At 42.2% G+C, this 18,491-nt stretch overlaps 1 protein-coding gene across 4 annotated transcripts; it reads left to right on the forward strand.

Moving 5' to 3' along the window:
* Positions 1 to 7: 7 nt before the first annotated feature.
* Positions 8 to 7,513, forward strand: Srsf7 (serine and arginine rich splicing factor 7). Of its 4 annotated transcripts, none has more exons than XM_027426016.2 (8): positions 8 to 166; positions 1,311 to 1,491; positions 1,779 to 1,955; positions 2,833 to 2,907; positions 3,289 to 3,399; positions 4,438 to 4,491; positions 5,065 to 5,100; positions 5,998 to 7,513. In XM_027426016.2, the coding sequence occupies exons 1-8, from the start codon at positions 139 to 141 to the stop codon at positions 6,050 to 6,052; spliced, it is 717 nt and encodes a 238-aa protein (XP_027281817.1). In that variant the 5' UTR covers positions 8 to 138; the 3' UTR covers positions 6,053 to 7,513. The 4 variants fall into 4 exon arrangements, with proteins under 4 accessions (XP_027281817.1, XP_027281818.1, XP_027281819.1 ...); XM_027426017.2 differs by having other exon boundaries at positions 3,289 to 3,390; XM_027426018.2 differs by lacking the exon at positions 5,065 to 5,100.
* Positions 7,514 to 18,491: the final 10,978 nt, after the last annotated feature.

An 18,491-nucleotide genomic window follows, 5' to 3' on the forward strand; every position in this document is an offset into this window, starting at 1 on the left:
GCCGCATATATAAGCGCGACTCCGGCCTCTTCCTCCAAGTGCCGCCGGGAGTGTCGACGAGCGAGGACGCGCAGCCGCTTCCGCGCTACTCGAGCTGCGAGCACTGCGAGCTATAGCCGAGTACGCGGGCCTGCCATCATGTCACGTTACGGGCGGTATGGAGGAGGTGAGCGGCCGGGGCCCGGGGGAGGCTGGTGCTGGTGGCGGCCCGAGCAGAGGGAGGCCGTAGGGTCGGCGCGGCGGTTGGAGACGGTTATTCCGCGTGCGTAATGGCGGCCCCGGCGCACGCCGTCCGGAGCTGGAGCCGGAGGCCGCGGGGGCGGGGTGTGGGAGGGAGAGCGAGCGGGGCCGGAGGGCGTGTGTGCGCTGCGGTCCCCGGGCCTGGCTGGAGCGCCGGGGGCCGGGTCCGCCGCGGCGTCGCCGGTACCCGCACTGCCGCCCGCCTCCTCCCCCACCCCGCCCTCGGCGGCCGCGGCTGCCATTTTGAGCACATTGACGACCGCGGTGGCGCATTTTCCTCAGCGCTTTCCCGCCACTGGAACGGGCAAGTCTGGGCGCTGAGGTCCGGGGTCGGATTGGAGACCGTACGAAACGGGCGGCTGCGAGCTGCGCCTCGCCTCGCCTCGCCTCGCCTCGCCTCGCCTCGCCTCGCCCCCGGCCACGGGTTGAATTGAGGAAGGAGCGTTGCGACCGGCGACGGCCTCCTTTCTCCTTTTTCTTTATTTTTTTAAGCCGTTTCTAGCGTGGCTGCTCTGGCTCTGAGTCAGGGATTTGGGTGAGCAGGAACCGGTGCACCTCTGCTTCCCCGTGGACTCTCGCCGGGCCGGGCCACGGGAGCCCGCGCGCTCTAGCTCGGGACCGGGTGGGGGCGGGGCGGGACCGGACCGGGCTCGCCCACCCCACGCCTTTTTAATCTATCACGCTCCTTTGCAGAGTTTTTCCAAGGTTTCCATCCTATCAGAACGCCAGAACTTGGTCACGAGTCGGGCTTTCATTATTTTCACGGGGTTAAGGCTACCATTTAATCACTGGTGGAGACCGCCAAATAAAAGGAGCCAGGCATGGTGGCGCACGCCTTTTAGTCCCATCTGCCTCAGGGAGGCTCGAAGGCAGGAGACTCACCTGAGCGTTGTGTAGATAAAATATTTGGAGTGTGGCTCCGTACTAGATCACTTACTGGCTCAGTCTCCTTGAGTACCCCAAAACAAAAACATGCACTTTGTGCAGCTTTAAGGGTGGTCTGTTGTAAATGAATCCAAACTTAAGATACACTTGGGAATAACATTTCTTCTGTTTGCATTTTGAAACAGAAACCAAGGTGTATGTCGGTAACCTGGGCACCGGTGCTGGTAAAGGAGAATTAGAAAGGGCATTCAGTTACTATGGGCCCTTAAGGACTGTATGGATCGCCAGAAACCCTCCAGGGTTTGCCTTTGTGGAATTTGAAGATCCTAGAGATGCAGAAGATGCAGTTCGTGGATTGGATGGGAAGTGAGTGCGTTTAAAATATTCCTGTGGACTAGATCGAAGTCTTGTTAATCATAGATTGCTCTGATCGGGTTGCGGGGGTGGGGGGGGTGCTGACCCTGAGCTCACCATAAAGCTCAGTTAGTGTATGGAGCGATCCTGAATCAGCCTCTCTGGTGCTGGTGTTACAGGCACCTGATAATTTTAAGATAGCTTTGTAAACAGACCTTGTAGGGGGAATGAGTAGTTTGTTGGTAGATTTCTTTTAGAAATCGTGTGGATATTTTAATTTTAGTGTTTTCTTGTTGCAGGGTGATTTGTGGTTCTCGAGTGAGAGTTGAATTATCGACGGGCATGCCTCGGAGATCTCGTTTTGATAGGCCACCTGCCCGACGTCCCTTTGATCCTAATGATAGATGCTATGAGTGTGGTGAAAAGGGACATTATGCTTATGACTGTCATCGCTATAGCCGTCGAAGAAGAAGCAGGTATTTAGTTAAAAAAGGAATGGTTGGTATTCTAGTTAATCAAAGTAATTCTTTTATTAGCAAGGCAGAAAACTAGTGTTTTTCTATAAACTTGAATGTTAATTGTACAGGTGTATTTTACAATTTTTGTTTAATTAAAAATGTTAATATATTAATAATCAACCTGGTCAAAACCTTTCAGGTTTCTTCGTTTGAGTCAGTCGCCTTGATTCAGAATGTCACGAGCCTTATGATATCATGCTGAGGCGCCTTGCAAATCCGACAATTAAGATCCTCCTAGACCTTGAGGTGATCAGCATAAGAGGCCAGATCCCCTCGAGTCATCTACACCTAGCTTCACCTTATTCTTTAAAGGGCAGAAAATTTGAGTCGGTGATCGCCGTAACAGTAAATTTGGCTTACAATTGGGGCCCCCTCCGCTTTAGAAAGAGGAACACCAGATTGACCACATTCCCACCTAGAAAAATCTTCTTGCGTCAATCAAGCCTCACCTGGCTCTTTTGGCTGTCAGTTTGATCGTCGTTAGATTGAAGAAAACATCTAGATGCAGCGATCGGCTATAGATACTTCTAGATCGTCTAGATCTACTAGACCTACTACTAGACCATGGGCCAAAGAGGGTCGACCTGCAAACTTGCAAGGTTTATTTTAAATACACATTATGGTGTTTTATATTTTGTAATTCTAAGTTGTAATTCAGCTTTTAACAAATCTTTTTTTAGGTAGTAAAAAAAAAAAAAAGCTTATAGGCCCAGAGTTTTTCCAAATGAGATACTAAATTTTAAATAGTTTTTGAGATTTGATTTCAGCAGAGGTACACAAACACTAAAACTGAGTTATCGTCTAATATTTTGTATTTTTCTAACTTGAAAAATAGGTCACGATCTAGATCACATTCCCGATCCAGGGGAAGGCGATACTCTCGCTCACGAAGCAGGAGCCGGGGAAGAAGGTGAGAAATACTTTAAAATTCGAGGGTTTTTTTGTTTGTAGATTTTTTTTTTTTTCTTTTGGTTTGTCAAGACAGGGTTTCTCTGTGTAGCTTTGGAGCCTATCCTGGCACTCAGTCTGGAGACTAGGCTGGCCTCGAACTCACAGAGATCTGCCTGCCTCTCTGCCTCCCCAGTGCTGTGATTAAAGGCGTGTGTCAGTAACGCCTGGCTTGTTTGTAGATTTTTTGAGATGGGGCTGGCCTTATGAGATCCTCCTGCCTCTGCCTCCTGAGTGCTGTGGGGGAAAAAATAACGTATAACATATGTCACCACCACCTAGCTAAAATTCAAGTTTTAACAACTGGGAAAAGAAGATGGACTTAGAATGTCTTAATTTTTAGGTCAAGATCAGCATCCCCTCGAAGATCAAGGTCTGTGTCTCTTCGTAGATCAAGATCAGCTTCACTAAGAAGATCTAGGTCTGGTTCTATAAAAGGATCGAGGTATTTCCAGTATGTAACACATTTTTCCTGCTTACTTGTAAATGAATTGTCACGTCTTAATGACACAGTGAAGTACTTTAATTGAATGAGATACTTCAGAATATTTGAGATGTGAAGATTAAGTGTGGTGAGATATTCCTGTAGTCCTAGCATTTAGACTGAGACACTACTGTTACTTGGGCCAGTATTTGAGGACAGATGGGAAGCATATGAGGTTCACACCCCACCTCAGAACAGAGTTAAAAAACTAAATTATTCCAGTGAATAACCTGGGTAGGCATGATGCTAGCTGGCTGAAGAAATGTTTGGCTACAAAGCTTGCCATCAAGCCTGGAACCCATGTGGAGGGAAGAGAATCAATTCCCACAAGTTGCTCTCTTGAGTTCTGGAAGGTTATGGCATTCACCTACTCAAACATACTTTCAGTAAAGAAAATGTAAGATTTTTTGTGTAAGTATTTTTGTGGTTACATAATTTGAGACTCCTTTTGAGTGCTGGGATTAAATGTAATTAAACCTTACATTTGGATATATTTCATAAAAAATTTGTACTAGAAGAAGCAGTTATATATAAAAGCCACTGGCCTTTATTGCTGTTTAACAAAACTGTTAACAGTTTGAGAAAATTATTGTACCATTTCTGTATCAACACATAAAATCTCAAGGTTTTCAAAAGATATATATAGTCAACGTAACTTGGTTTGACAAATAAAGGACCCTTCAACTGAGATAAAATAAAAGTCAAGTCATAGCTGTTTTCTCAGATGGAACCACCTAGTATTAATCTTGGTTATTAGTGTTTGAAAATGGGACAGTTGTACCTGCACGGTAGTGACCAATACCAATTGGGCATGACAGAGCAGATATTTGAAAGAGTGCTTGGTTCTTTTTTGTATTTGAAATCTGATCATTTGCACTGCATTGGATTGTTTTAAGTCAAGAGTCATGCAGCAGTTGTCTTAGCTCCTCTGTCCTATACTTGAGTCCTGGAAAGGTACTCAAGATATAAAGGAATTCTTGTGTAATTGTGTCCCTTTTCATTTTTAAGATCGCGTTCCAGGTCGAGATCGAGATCCAGGTCTATTTCACGGCCAAGAAGCAGGTAGGGTTAAAAAAAAATCTGATTTAGTGCTCCTGATTATATAGCACCAATATCCAAAGAGTTCAAAGTGTTGTAAATTACTGAAACTTGGGTGTTAGCCCAAAGCTTGACTGTTACTTAGAAATAACGCAAATGAAAACTTCATTTATACATGGCCTACTACTCGGAGCTGTATTCAAATTAATATTACATGACTTAATATTACTTTGGAGGTCAAGAGGCCTTAAAAATTACAGGTGCATAGGGAAACCATTCTGAGAAATGTACATTATAACAGAATGTAAAAAATGAACTCATGAAAACTGGGTCATTTTAAGATGTCCTTTCTAAAGGAAATGTGATAGGCACTGAAATTTTAGTTGCAATGAGATTTTTCGAGACAGGATCTCTTAACATTCCTGGAACTCACTGAGATCCACCTGCCTCTACCTCCCAGGTGCTGGGATTTAAAGCATGTACCACCACTGCCCAGCTGTAATAATGGTATTTTAATTATAATTTGGGGGTTTGTTTTATGGTAGGACTATGATTCGTTAGTGCCTTTTCTTACTAGAATTTTTCATGTTTTGACAGCCGATCAAAATCCAGATCTCCATCTCCTAAAAGAAGGTAAGCCAGAATGTTTTGTTGCCAAACCTTAAAATTTGGCCTCTTGAGAGATCTTAACTGCCTACTTAGTGGTCTTTGAGCTCTTTGGAGAATTGGTGCTGTATAGATTGGGTATTAAGATTTTTAAATGATGGCTTTTTATTCTGTATTAGTTAAAACTAGTTGGAAATAAGCATTAAGTGTTGGAGAAATTTAAGGTATTTTGGTTTTTTGGGGTTTTTTTTTGTCCTTAGTTGTAGGAATTTTACACTTAAGAAACAGGGTTTTGCCAGGCAGTGGAGGGAGATGCTAGCCTGGTATACAAAGCTAGTTTCAGGACAGGCTCCAAAGTACACAGAGAAACCCTGTCTGAAATACTAAAAATTTAAAAAAAAAAAAGAAAAAAAAAAGAAAAGACATGTTTTCTTGTGTATAGTAGCTGAAAAGGAAATGTCCACATAATGCAAAAACATGTCTTAATAATTGCAAATTGAAACCTTTCAAATAAATTACTCCTGTCTAATGCCCCTTAATGACCATCTCCCAAACTTCACATAGTTGTCCTATTTAACCTTGTGATTTTGACTGATTGGTTCTTAAAAGCCTAATACTGGGACTGGAGAGGTGTTTAAGATCTCTAGTACAATTCCTAACACCCATGTCAAGTAGAGATCAGATACCTCTGGCCTCTTCAAGCACTTGAATTCTTGTGCACATAACCCACACAGGTAATTAAATAATCTTTAAGAATTAATACCAAGCAAGGTAAAGGGGAGAAAATACATAAATTTATGTTAGGCCTTTGGCCATAGGAATTTGATCCCTTTGAATGTATTGAAACACTGAATTGTTCATTGCACAAGAAGAGGAAGGTTCATTAAACTAATTGGTTCCAAACTTAATGTTTTTTCTTTTCAGTCGTTCCCCATCAGGAAGTCCACGAAGAAGTGCAAGTCCTGAAAGAATGGACTGAAGTTCTCAAATTCACCCTTTAGGGAAATGTTTTGTTTACATTATTATAAGGGATTTGTTATGTCTGTAAAATGTAACCTAGGAAGGATCATCAACCATCTAATCAAAATGGATCTGGGTTATTATATTGCTCTGTAAAATTCACAGCAGTTAAATATGTTTTTGTTGAATGTAATAACATCTTATGGTCTGAAAATGTGGGTTTTTATTTGGCACATTTAAATAAAATGTTTCTAACTAGATTTTTTGTGTTCAATATTAATAACTTTGCAATTTGGTAACATCAGGTGTCAAAATGTTATTGACTATATATTGGCCTGTACAAAGTTTAATGGTGTTGGTTAAGTATTAATATCATTAACTGTTATATCCATAATACTGGCCAGGATCTTAAAGGACTTTTAAATTCCATTTTACCCTTGTACCTTTGGGTTAAATGATTGTGAGTCCCGTTAATAGCATGAATGAATGCATCATGGCAGATCCCTAACTGAGAATTGGTGTTAACTAGAATTCAAGCTAACAATCTCAAATTGTCAAGCTAGAGGGACCACTGATTTAGCCTATAAATGGGTGCATGACAGGAACTTGGCATAAATGTCACATTAAGTAGAAAGAAAGATTTCTAGAGGCAGATCTTAGTAGCTGTGTTTTTTTTTTTTTTTTTTTTTTAGACTATTAAGTTGGTGGTTTTTGCTCAATGTACTTTTTTTTTTCTTTCAAACAGCCAACTTAATACCAAAAATGCATGTTTGAAGAATTGTCTGAATTTGGAACAAAACCTTGTAAACCAGCTTTGCAAAATTATTCAGCCCTCTGTTCCTTTGAATAGATTGCCTTATCCTGTGCAAAAAAACCTGTTAATATCTGAACTAGATTTTGCAGTTTCTGACAACATTGTTCTATTTTGCCAAGCTGGTATAAAGAGATGTTAAGAAAAAATGTTAATGAGACAAAGCAGTTTTGTAGACCTGTTTAGCAGCATTTCATGTAGCTTTTGTTTTGGGTTTTTTGTTTTTAATAGTATCTGGTAGACCTTAGAATGGTATAGGTTCTTATTCAGACTTTATGTATACTAAACATTGGGGCAGTAACAGTTATTTTCGAGTTTTTTTGTTTGTGTTTTTTTTTTTTTTTTTTCCAAACTTATTGTTGTATTTCTTAGCCTTGATGTAAAAGCAAGTAGCACAGGAGTCTGTTCTTGTCCATTTTAGGCTTTTTCAACAGAGTTGTCTAATGGTATTGCAACTTCAATACTGGTCTGCCTCAACCTTATTGGCTGATCACTAGTATGATGGAAGTCATTTGGATTCTTTGGTTTTAGAATTTGATTGAATACATGGTTGGTATGAAGCTATGTGTGTAACGGCAGTCTTATCTGTTGCACTTGGTTAGCTTTAATTCTGTATTCAATGAAAATTAAGTTTGTTCAACAATAAATCTGCAGAGATTGAACAAATAATCCTGATACTCAGTTTTTGAAACTATGGTATCTGAGCCAAAAGATTAGTAGTATTCTAGATATACTGAAGGGATGGGGTGGAGTAAATTATCCCAGTAAACAGTTTTCCTGCCTTTCCAAAGTACTGGTTCTGTAGGCCAGTATGCTCAGTGCAGTTCCAGGCAGTGCAATGAATACAAGTTTTAGTTTGTGACCACCCACTACTGAACTGGAAAAGTGGTAGTCCTATCTCATTCACTTTTCTCCTTAACACTGACCATAGTTCAGTAGCTCGGGCCCTGTTTTGAAAGTTAGTAACTAATTTTAGCCTTTGGGGAATAATGGTGCCCAGATTAGGAGTCAGCCCCAATGTCATTATTGTAGGCAGTAAGTTGGGGACCAGGCATAGTGAAAATGTATATTGGGAGGCTGGGCCTGGAGGATCTTGAGATGGAGTCTAACCTGCATCCCCTTTCCCACCAGTTAGGGTTTCATTGAGTAGCTCTGGCTGTCCTTTAATTCAAGAGATCCACCTGCCTCTGCCTTCCCCAGTGCTGAGATGAAAAGGTTTGTGTCACCACTGCCTGAGACTTTATCCTTGGATATAGAATAAGGGATGCACAGAGCTCTCCCATCAGACTTTACATAAGTTTTCTTTAAATTCCATGTATTTTATGTGCATTGGTGTTTTGCCTGCATGTATATCTGTGAGGGTGTAGGATCCCCTGGAATTGTAGTTACAGTTGTGAGCTGCCATGATCATTGGGAATTGAACCTAGGTCCTTTGGAAATAGCAGCCAGTGCTCTTAACCACTGAGCCATCTCTCCCACCCCTCAAAGAGTATTTCAATAAATACTAGACTTGGCTGTGGAGTATTTGGAGGGTAAAGATGGGAAAAACCCAAGATAAAATGACTAATGACTAGGTTTATAGTAGCTTAGTATAAAAACATCTAAATACAGAACCATGGGGTTTGAGAAAGCTCAGCACTGGCTGTTCTTCCAGAAGTTCTGAGTTCAATTCCCAACCACATGATGGTTCACAACTATCCATAATGAGATCTGGTGCCCTCTAATGGCCTGCAGTCATATATGCAGAAAGAATACTGTATGCATAATTTAAAAAAATACAGAACTGTTTTGTGGGTGGGATAGCATTCTCTTCCAGGCTGCCCTGGAATTTGTAATTCTGCCTCAGCTGGATTTAACAAGGCTAACTCAGAACTGGTCTTTTGAGACAAGCAAGGCATTGTATATCCCTTGTGGCCTTGAATTAGTGGTAGTCCTGCCTTAGCTTCCTGAATATTGGGATTATAAACCTGTAACCATGCCTGGCTCAGGTCTGTATTGGGATGGGAGGGGTTGAAATATAGGATCTCATTGTGTAACCCAGGCTGATAACTCAGAGACCCCCCCCCCCAAAAAAAATTCAGAGACCCACTTGCCTGTGCCTTATGAGTACTAGGTGTTTGCCACAACACCTGTCAGCCTTGTCAAACTGACCTGGAACTCTGACTCCCTGCTTTCCCCCATTTTACTTTTTTGAGACATTTTTATAATCCCTGCTTTTCACAGGCTGATCTTGAACACCCTGAGTGCTGGGATTACAAGCACCTGCCACCATTACTGCCTGGCTTCAGAGCTTTTATTGGCTTGTTTCAAACAGGGTTTCTCTGTGTAACAGCCCTGGCTGTCCTGGAACTAGCTCTAATGACCAGGCTACTTTTGCTATCTCCTGAGTGTTGGGATTAAAGGCTTGGGGCCGCCAGGCCTGGCAAGAGCCTTTAATTTAAAAATGAAAGAACAGCAGGCGGGTTGAATACTTGGAGAAAGTTACTTTAACTGGAATAGACTTGAGTCAGATATAAACTCAGCAGAATGTGAGGTTTTTATACTTGGTCAGTTTACTGAAATTAAGTTACTGGAGGAAATTGATCACAACAAAATTTCTATTACCCCATCTCTCTGGGTTCAAAAATGGTACTTTATTCTGGTTTATTCATCTGATAGGCGATTAGGACATTTAAATTCTTGTGGTTTTGAACCCTCTTTTAAATTCTAGGCCGGGCTTAAGTAATCTTGCTGCTGCCTTTGACTTGAATAGTTGGGACAACAGATGCACCAAATCCCAGCAATATTGTTTTCTTATTACCTAGTATTAAGCATTTTAAACTTTACACTACCCACCCTTTTTTGTGACTTGATAACTCATTTCCTTTTTAATGCTGAGTAATAATTGGATATTCTACCAGTTCCATTTGCCTGCTGGAGGATGTCTTTGTTAACTTAAGCCAGTTTAGGTAATTGAGAATAAAGCTACTCTCTACCACCATTAAAGTGTTTTTGTTTTGTTTTGTTTTGTTTTTAAGACATTTAAATCTAGCACCTTTTGGGTAAATAGCAAGGAGCATGATTGGGCTTGCTTTTGGATGTGAAAGTGAACTGTCACCCAGTTGAACTCCAGCAATAATATGGCTGATCTCATCTGGCTGAATGGATAATCTCTTCCTCCTATACACCATGTATGTCTCTTTCAAAGCTGCCTTTACCCAGTAAAGGAAGACCATTTTCATTTCCAGTCAAGAGAACTAAACATGCTCCCCTACTAGATCTTCAATAGTTTACATGAATCTCAATATGTTTACATGAAACTGCCAACTTTTCAAGAGACATCCCTGACAGTAAATTGCTCTAGTTGCTATTCCTCCTCATTCCTTGTCAGTATTCTGGATTTTGGCCAGTAAAGGTGTATTCTGGTGACCAGCATGTGCTCTGGAGCATCTGTGTGTTCAGCATTTTCTTTGGTGGAAAGATAAGGGGCTTTTTTTTTTTTAATGTGTATGAGTGTTGGCATGTATGTAAGTATACCATGTGTGTATAGTAAGTACCCATAGAGAGAGTTCAGAAGAGGGCATTGGTGAACTGGAGCTGCCAGTTGGTGATTGAAAGCCACAGTGTGGGTGCTGGGAACTGAAATCAGGTCATCAGTAAGAGTTAACTGTAAGCCATCTCTCCAGTACCTCTTTTTGTTTGTGTTTGAAACAAAAGTCTCACAATATAGCCCTCACTGGCCTGGAGTTTGTTAGTATACAAGGCTAGCCTTAAACTTGGATTGATTCACCTGCCTGGGATTAAAGGTGTGTACCACCAAGCCTGATGTGGCCAATTTTATTTTGATGAAATTGGGTTTTTTTTTGTTTGAGACAGGGTCTCTACACAGCCCTGAGTGTCCTGAAACTCTGTAAACCAGGCTGGCCTCAAGTTCAGAAATCTGCCTGCCTCTGCCTCCTGTGCTGGGATTAGAGGCTTCTGCACCACACCTGGCTTTTCTAGAGGGTTTTGGAGGAGAGTAGTAACAGGAATCTAGTTCCCTACTGATGGACTTCAGTGATTTATAATTACTATTGCCACGTTTAAGTGAATGTAGTTACCCGTCTTTGCTTGGGTAAACATGCATGCATGCCCAGGATAATATCTAAGTTTCTAGGTCAAAGAGTATGCATACATTTTTACTTTTGGTGAGTGGTGTTTTTCCTTGTGGCAATGTGTAGGTAGGCATGCCTGAGTCTCCATGCTGCCTCTTTGGTAGGCTTTTAGACTTAAGATTTTTACAAATTTTGTTTTGAAAACTAGTATCACAGTGTGTTTGTTTTTTTTTTTGAATTGACATATTTTAGACAAAACAATAGGCTTAGAACATTTTCATAAAAGTGCTTTAATTTCCTTAGTTTCAATATAATTGAAATTTACCAGTGGAACTCTTTTTTTTTTTTTTTTAAGTGCATTGTTTTGCCCATATGTCTGTGTGTGGGTGTCAGATATTGGGGTTACAATTATGAGTTGCCATGTATGTGCTGGGATTTGAACCCAGGTCCTGTGGAAGTACAGCCAGTGCTCTTCACCACTGAGCCATATCTCCAACCCCCAATTAGTTCAATTGTCTGCATATAAGCCACTAAAAGACACATTGTAACAACAGACATCATTTTGGGGTGTGTGTGTGTGGTTTTTCAAGACAGGGTTGCTCTGTGTAACAGTCCTGGCTGTCCTGGAACTCAGTTTGTAGACCAGGCTGGCCTCAAACTCTGAGATCCATCTGCCTCTGCCTCCCAAGTAAGTGCTCACGGTCTGTATTTTATTTCATTGTATATATATTGATTAATACTTAGATACCTGAGTGAAAATGTTAATGGGGGAAATGAATAAACTTGAATTCTAATTTTTATAATCGAAGCATCTGAAATTGAAACTTAATCACTATATTAAAAGCATTTCTTTTGTTTGAGGTGCCTATGAGACTGACTTTGTCTCCTTAGGCTGCATTTAATATCTATTTTGTAATTCTAGCACAAGATTCTTATGGTGGGGGAGGGGCTGGAGAGATGCCTTATCGGTTAAGAGCACTGACTGTTCTTCCAGAGAGCCCAGGTTTGACTCCCAGCACCCATATAGTGGCTCATAACCATAACTAGAGTTACAACTCTAGTCTCAGGGGATCTGATGGCCTCTGTGGGCATTGCATACACACAGTACAAATGCATACTATGCACATAGTACACAAAAGATCAGGGCTAACCCTGAATTCTGGTCTTGAAAGTACCACTCAGAAAGCATCTGGGAAATTGTTATGCATAAGGTTTGAGCAGAAAGTTTACAGAGCTGGTAAACCAGGTGAGAGCCTGGCCTAAAGTTAAGTGGCTGGCCTCAAAGAGCTCCCATTTCATGACTGTCAGCTACCTCGTATTCTGCAGGAGGCCCTTGGTTGTGCTTCACAACTCTGCTAATAATGTATCTTTTTTAAAAAGATTTATTATGTATGCTTATGGTTGCTGGGAATTGAACTCAGGATCTCTGGAATAGCAGCCAGTACTCTTAACTACTGAGCCATCTCTCCAGCCCCAATAATGTATCTTTTAAGATATAAATAAATCTAGCCCGGTGTTGGTGGCGCACGCCTTTAATCCTAGCACTCGGGAGGCAGAGGCAGGCGCATCTCTGTGAATTGGAGACCAGCCTGGTCTACAAGAGCTAGTTCCAGGACAGCCTCCAAAGAGAAACCCTGTCTCCAAAACAAAACAAAACAAAACAAAATCGCCTCCAAAGAGAAACCCTGTCTCCAAAACAAAACAAAACAAAACAAAAAAGAAAAAAGAAAAAAGCAGACTGAATAAACCATGGGTTGCAAGGTAAACAGCACTCGACCATGGCCTCTACACCAGCTCCTGCCCCCACGCTCCTGCCCTGCTTGGGTCCCTGTCCTGACTTCTCCCTTGATGAACAGTGATGATGAAACATGAGCCAAATAAACCCTTTCCTCTTCGAGTTGCTTTTGGTAATGGTGTTTCATCACAGCAAATGTAACCTTGAACAAGACACCAAGATAATGCTTCTGGTCTTGAAGACTATTCTCTGTTGGGCCCCAGCCCCCACGGGGTCTCTGTGAGTTGCTTGTCAGCCAATAACCACAGGTGCATCCTGTTTTCTAGTCCTGTCTTACAGCCCTGGCCACTACACCTGGGAAAACATAAGCTCTTCTTCTACGAGCTCTACACCTGGGGTTTTTCCACTGTGCTGTAAGTGTATATAAGGCTGCTCTCCTCCTGGAATAAGGAAGATGAATAAAGTTGGACAGACGCACATAGCACAAGCAGCCGGACGTCTCTGCTTTTTAACTAAATCTCCAGGCTTTCACCGGATACTCGGACTTCATTGTGGCTTGGATGCCAAGTGGAGGTTCCATTAGACTTAGTTGTGGTCCAGACGCCACAATTCTCTGTGCCTTATTAATGAAAAAGGTGCTTGTGAGTTAGGAAATAAACACATTTGTGTACTTGGTATGCACATTATTGGTGACCATAGTGAGACACTTAAGGGAAACTGGTAGGGCAATTGCTCTCATGCCTGTTTGTGATAGGGTCATTTAGAGACCTTAAAAAGATTCCACCTTAAAAAATAAATGGATTAGTCATGTTAGTAGTGCAAAAGCCTCTTGGTGGCCCTATTAATGCAAATAGATTGAAAAGCATTGCTTTGGGTCTCTATTTCCTAACTGGAAGCTGGCATTAACCTGGTTGACACAGACGCTAAGGGGCTGACTTTATGTACCCTCTAGGTTTCTCTAGCCAAAGCACCTTTCTAGGAAACAGCAGAAAATGTGCTTTAATTTACATCTGTACCAGTAGAGGTCACTGTGCTAAAAGAAATAACAAACTAGAAACCCTTAACATTCTCTTTCAGGAACTTTGAAGCAGTGTATCACAGAACTGTTAAGTTAGGTCCAGTATTAAGGCCACACACACCTACTAGCCATGATAATTGCATAAAAGTATCTGAAGGCTTAGTTGTTAGCTACATATATTTATAATTCTAATGTTTGTGACTAAACATTGTAGGGGTCACAGGACAGCTTCATATAAGTGGGTCCTCTCCTATGACCTTGTTTACGACAGTCTCTTTGATGCTGCATACACCACAAGCTTCTGGGGGTTCTGTACTGGAATTACAGGGGAATGCTACTGCACAGAGATTCAAACTCAGGTTCCCACACTTTATAGGCCAGTGCCTTACCCACTGACCATCTCCCCTGCCTGGCCCTCCTATTATAAACCACCTCTCTCCAGTAATATTTGCTTTCTCCCAGACCTCCAACCCTACTTTGCTTCTATTTAAGACATGCTAGCCTAGCATATTTTTTGTCTCAGGAACTCCTGTTTTAAAGATGCAGTTAACCTTTCAGCCTCTCTCAATTTGAAATCTGTTTCACCTGATGAGAGAGGAAAAGAGCCATCTCTCGTCCTGGCTTTCCTCACTTTGGCTGTCCTAAAACAGCATTCCTATTGACTTGTGAAGGAGCACACTCTGCTGACTGAGCACTTGTTCACCACCACCAAGGCAGGGCCTTGGAGAAGAGGGCTGAGGCATGAAATGAGACAGACTGAAGTCTGCTCCAGCACCATGCCTGCCTGCTGCGGTTCTATTGCGTGTGCATTCCCAACCTTGTTCAGAGCCTCAGACAATTTACACTCTGGGGGTTCAGAGAGGTCACATGGGGAAAGTTCTCATGAGTTCAAGCTGTATACAATCATGACGACAAGCCACACTTGGCAAAATCATGTTTTTCCATAGAGGCATAAAACATTTAATTGAATAACACCTGCAAACAGCCATGAGTAATCTGAAGTAAACTCACTCCTATCTGCTACTACCCTTGGGAGAAGCACGAGAACACATCTTTTTTTTTTTTTTTAAGATTTTATTATGTATACAATTATCTGCATGCTTGCTTGCACACCAGAAGAGGGCACCAGATCTCATGATGGATGGTTGTGAGCCACCATGTGGTTGCTGGAAATTGAACTCAGGACCTCTGGAAGAACAGTCAGTGCTCTTCAACTCTGAGGCATCTCTCCAGCCTGAGGGAGTATGTTTTAAAGAAATGAGGTCAAAAGACTTGTTTTCCTGGGGCTTTTCTCACTGCTTTCAGAATTCTCACATCTTGGATCATGTTCTGACGAGGCTTTTCTCCTATTATTATTATTATTTTGAGATATGATGTCTCTACATAGCCCTGGCTGTCCTGGAACTCACTGTGTAGGACAGGCTGGCCTGGAACTCACAGAGATCTGCTTGCCTCCACTTCCAGACTCCTGGGAATAAAGGTTTAAGACACTGCACCTAGCCCTAGACTTTGGGTTTTGCAATATAGATTCGATCAAATTTCCCCTCTAATAAAGTAGTATTAACATGTTTATGCCAGTGGTAATTAGGCAGAAACTCCCTATTTATCAGTACTATATAATACAAATTGTGGTGGCTTGAATAAGGATGGTCCCCACAGGCTCATTATTTGAACGCATGATCCCTACCTAGTTAGTGGAACTGTTCAGGATTAGGATTCATGACTTTATTGGAGGAAATCTTACTGGGGATGGGCTTTGAGGTTTAAAAAGCCCATGCCATTCTTAGTTAGCTTTCTCTGCCTTTCATTCTCTGCCTTCTACTTGTGGATAGGGATGTAAATTCTCAGATACTGCTCCATACCATGCCTGCCTGTTGCCACCGCCGGTGCCCCCCAGCCCCTGTCATGGTCATGACTCACCCTCTGAAACTGTAAGCCCCCAGTAAAACTTTTACAAGTTTGTCTTGGTCATGGTGCTTTGTCACACAATTTAAAAGTAACTAAGATATGAATTATGATTTTTTTCTCTCCCTAAGCAAAAAAAAAAAAATGGGGCTTGCCTTTTTTTCTTGTATATAATGCCAATAGGACTAGGCTTCTTATTAAAGGATATAGACATGGACCCTAGATCTGCCATGACAAGTTCTTCACAAGGATTTCATCAAGGTCAGATGAAACCATCCATTCACATATACAACCATAATAATGCAGTTATGATCCTGGCAAGATGGTAATGATGCATTAACTCTTTCCAAGGAGGCATAAATATCTATTCACCCCAGATAGAGCCACAGACTAAGGTAAGTTGTCCACCAAAGTCCAACTTGATAAGCCAATGAGTTTATCAGGCTTCCTTGCAGAGTGCATCTCCTGCCGCTGCTACAGGAATGTGGGCAAACTCAAGCAGCTGCATTGCTGCCAAGTTCCACCCAATCCTGGATGACAACTTCATGGAAGGGAAGAGTCCCTTGTACATCTTTCAGGCAGCTTGACTAACAGGAGTCTCCTCTCCCCGGTGATTCTTTACTGCTTGTGATGGCTGCCCTCGGTTGTCAAACTGACTACACCTTTAGGACTACACCTAAAACCCACATGGAGGACACAGCCGTGAGGGAATTTTGCTTAATTTGGAGCAGGAAGATCCATTTCTAATTCAGATCTTTGAGGTGGGAAGATGCATTTTAATCCAGGTCTTTGAGAAATGGAGAACCACCTCTAATGTGGGCCACACCTTCTGCAGCCTCTGGAGGGAGGAAGCTTTTGCTCCCTACCTGCTTGCTCCCACCTCGCCAGCAAGTGCATCCCTTCACGCGCATTAGAGACTACTTCTTTGAGATTCTGGTGTGTACTGAAGACCAGTTGAGACATCCAGCTTTGTGGACTGAACAACTACTGGATTCTTGGAACTTCTGTTCATAGGCAACCACTGTTGTATTAGCTGGACCACAATCTTTAAGTCATTCTAATAAATTCCATATAGATATACACAGATACATAATCCCATGTGTGTGTGGTGTGTGGTGTGTGTGTGTCAGACAGAGATCCATTTTATAAGTCCTGTTACTCTAGAGAATCCTGACTAGTACACGGCCTCTGTAATTGGGAGGGATATTGCAAACCTTACAACTTTCAGGAACTTCTTGACTTTTGTGAGCCTCTGTCTTCCCTGTAGGACAGTGGTTCTCAACCTTCCTAACACTGTGATCCTTTAATACAGTTCTTCCTGTTGTGGCCCCCAACCATAAAATTATTTCATTGCTACTTCAGAATGTAATTTTGCTACTGTTATGAATTGTAATGTGTATCATATATATAATCGATATATATGGTATGCAGGATGTCTGATATTTGACCCCCAAAGGAACTGTGACCCACAGGTTAAGAACCACTGCTCTAAGAGGAGGAAACAGCTTCCCACAATGGGAACACTAAGAACTTAGTTGTAAGAGGGTCCTAGAAGAACATGATCAAAGAACAGATGGTTAGGAGCTCTGAGCAGTGATATTTTCTGCCTGTGTGTCTGCTCAAGTGTAGTGAGGAAGAGGAACAAGGCTGCAGCTCCAGGCTCTGGCTTTTGTTGCTTAGGGCATTGATCAGCTTGAACATCTGCTGTCCACCCTTTCCTTGTGTCCATCATCATTGGAGGCCCCAGGCCAAAAGAAAAAGAACATGATTCCTATCTCAGCTTTATGCCTTCCCCCGCAGACATGCATTCATCTGTCCCTTGGTATCAGAGGTGAGAAAACAAGGCTAGGAACATGGCTCAGTGAGTAAATGTGTTTGCAGTGCATGCATGGGCACCTGAGAGGGTAGCTAGCATCCACATAACAGGCTGGGTATGGTCATACACACCTGTAACCCCAGTGAAGACAGGTGGGGCTTCCTGGCAGCCAACCCAGCTGAAAAAGGGTGCGCTCCAGGTTCAGTGAGAGGTTCAAGGGAGTGGAGTAGAGAGGGGAAATGAAGATGTTCAAAAATCCTCCTCCAGCCTCCACACAGACACGTGTGCACACACACAAGCATGCACGTACATACACACGAGTGCACACACATACATACATGCACGCATGAATGAACGAGTCTCCCAAAGGTGAAATTCTTGTTTTATTTCAACTGACTATAGCAGATAATAACCAAACTATACTTTTTTCAAAATCAGCAGCTAAACCAAGCCCATCGCCAATGATGTAATCACTGAGGAAAAGAGATGCCTCCACGCATTTCGTCTCTACACAGCATCTGCTTCTAGTGCAAAGGGTCACCCTCTAGGCATTGTTGGTGTGAGGTGTTCTCATTCATTTCCTGCCTTCTATGTCTATGCAGCTTTTTACACTTCAGCTGGGCTTCTAGTTAACCTCAAAGGCAGGAACATCTAAATTCTTCTGGATATTTGGATGTTGTGGTTTAAGTCATATCATAAAAATAGTTCAATTTATTCTAATGCTTCTAAGGTGATTTTTTTTATAATTTTTAAGATTTATTTTTAATTGTGTATATGTGATGTTATGTGCACATGAGTGTGGGTACTCTTATATGCCAGAAGAGGGCACTCAATCCCCTGGAGCTAGTGTTATAGACAGTTGTGAGCCTGTTATGGGGGCTGGGAACCAAACTGGTCCTCTGCAAGAGCAGTATGTGTTCACTGCTGAGTCACCTTTGATACCCCTAAAGTATGTCTGAGAAGAAAGGCCCTGCTGGGCGTTGGTGGTGCACGCCTTTAATCCCAGCACTTGGGAGGCAGAGGCAGTTGGATCTCTGTGAGTTTGAGACCAGCCTGGTCTACAAGAGCTAGTTCCAGGACAGCCTCCAAAGCCACAGAGA

Source organism: Cricetulus griseus, chromosome 7 (assembly GCF_003668045.3).
Source record: "Cricetulus griseus strain 17A/GY chromosome 7, alternate assembly CriGri-PICRH-1.0, whole genome shotgun sequence".
Taxonomy (NCBI): Eukaryota; Metazoa; Chordata; class Mammalia; order Rodentia; family Cricetidae; genus Cricetulus; species Cricetulus griseus.

Bases quoted from the DNA above. Each gene is read 5' to 3' on its own strand.
- Srsf7 (XM_027426016.2), top strand. From the start codon at position 139: ATGTCACGTTACGGGCGGTATGGAGGAG. The intron at 167-1,310 runs GTGAGCGGCCGG...ATTTTGAAACAG, and splicing joins TTACGGGCGGTATGGAGGAG to AAACCAAGGTGTATGTCGGT. The intron at 5,101-5,997 runs GTAAGCCAGAAT...TTTTCTTTTCAG, and splicing joins TCTCCATCTCCTAAAAGAAG to TCGTTCCCCATCAGGAAGTC.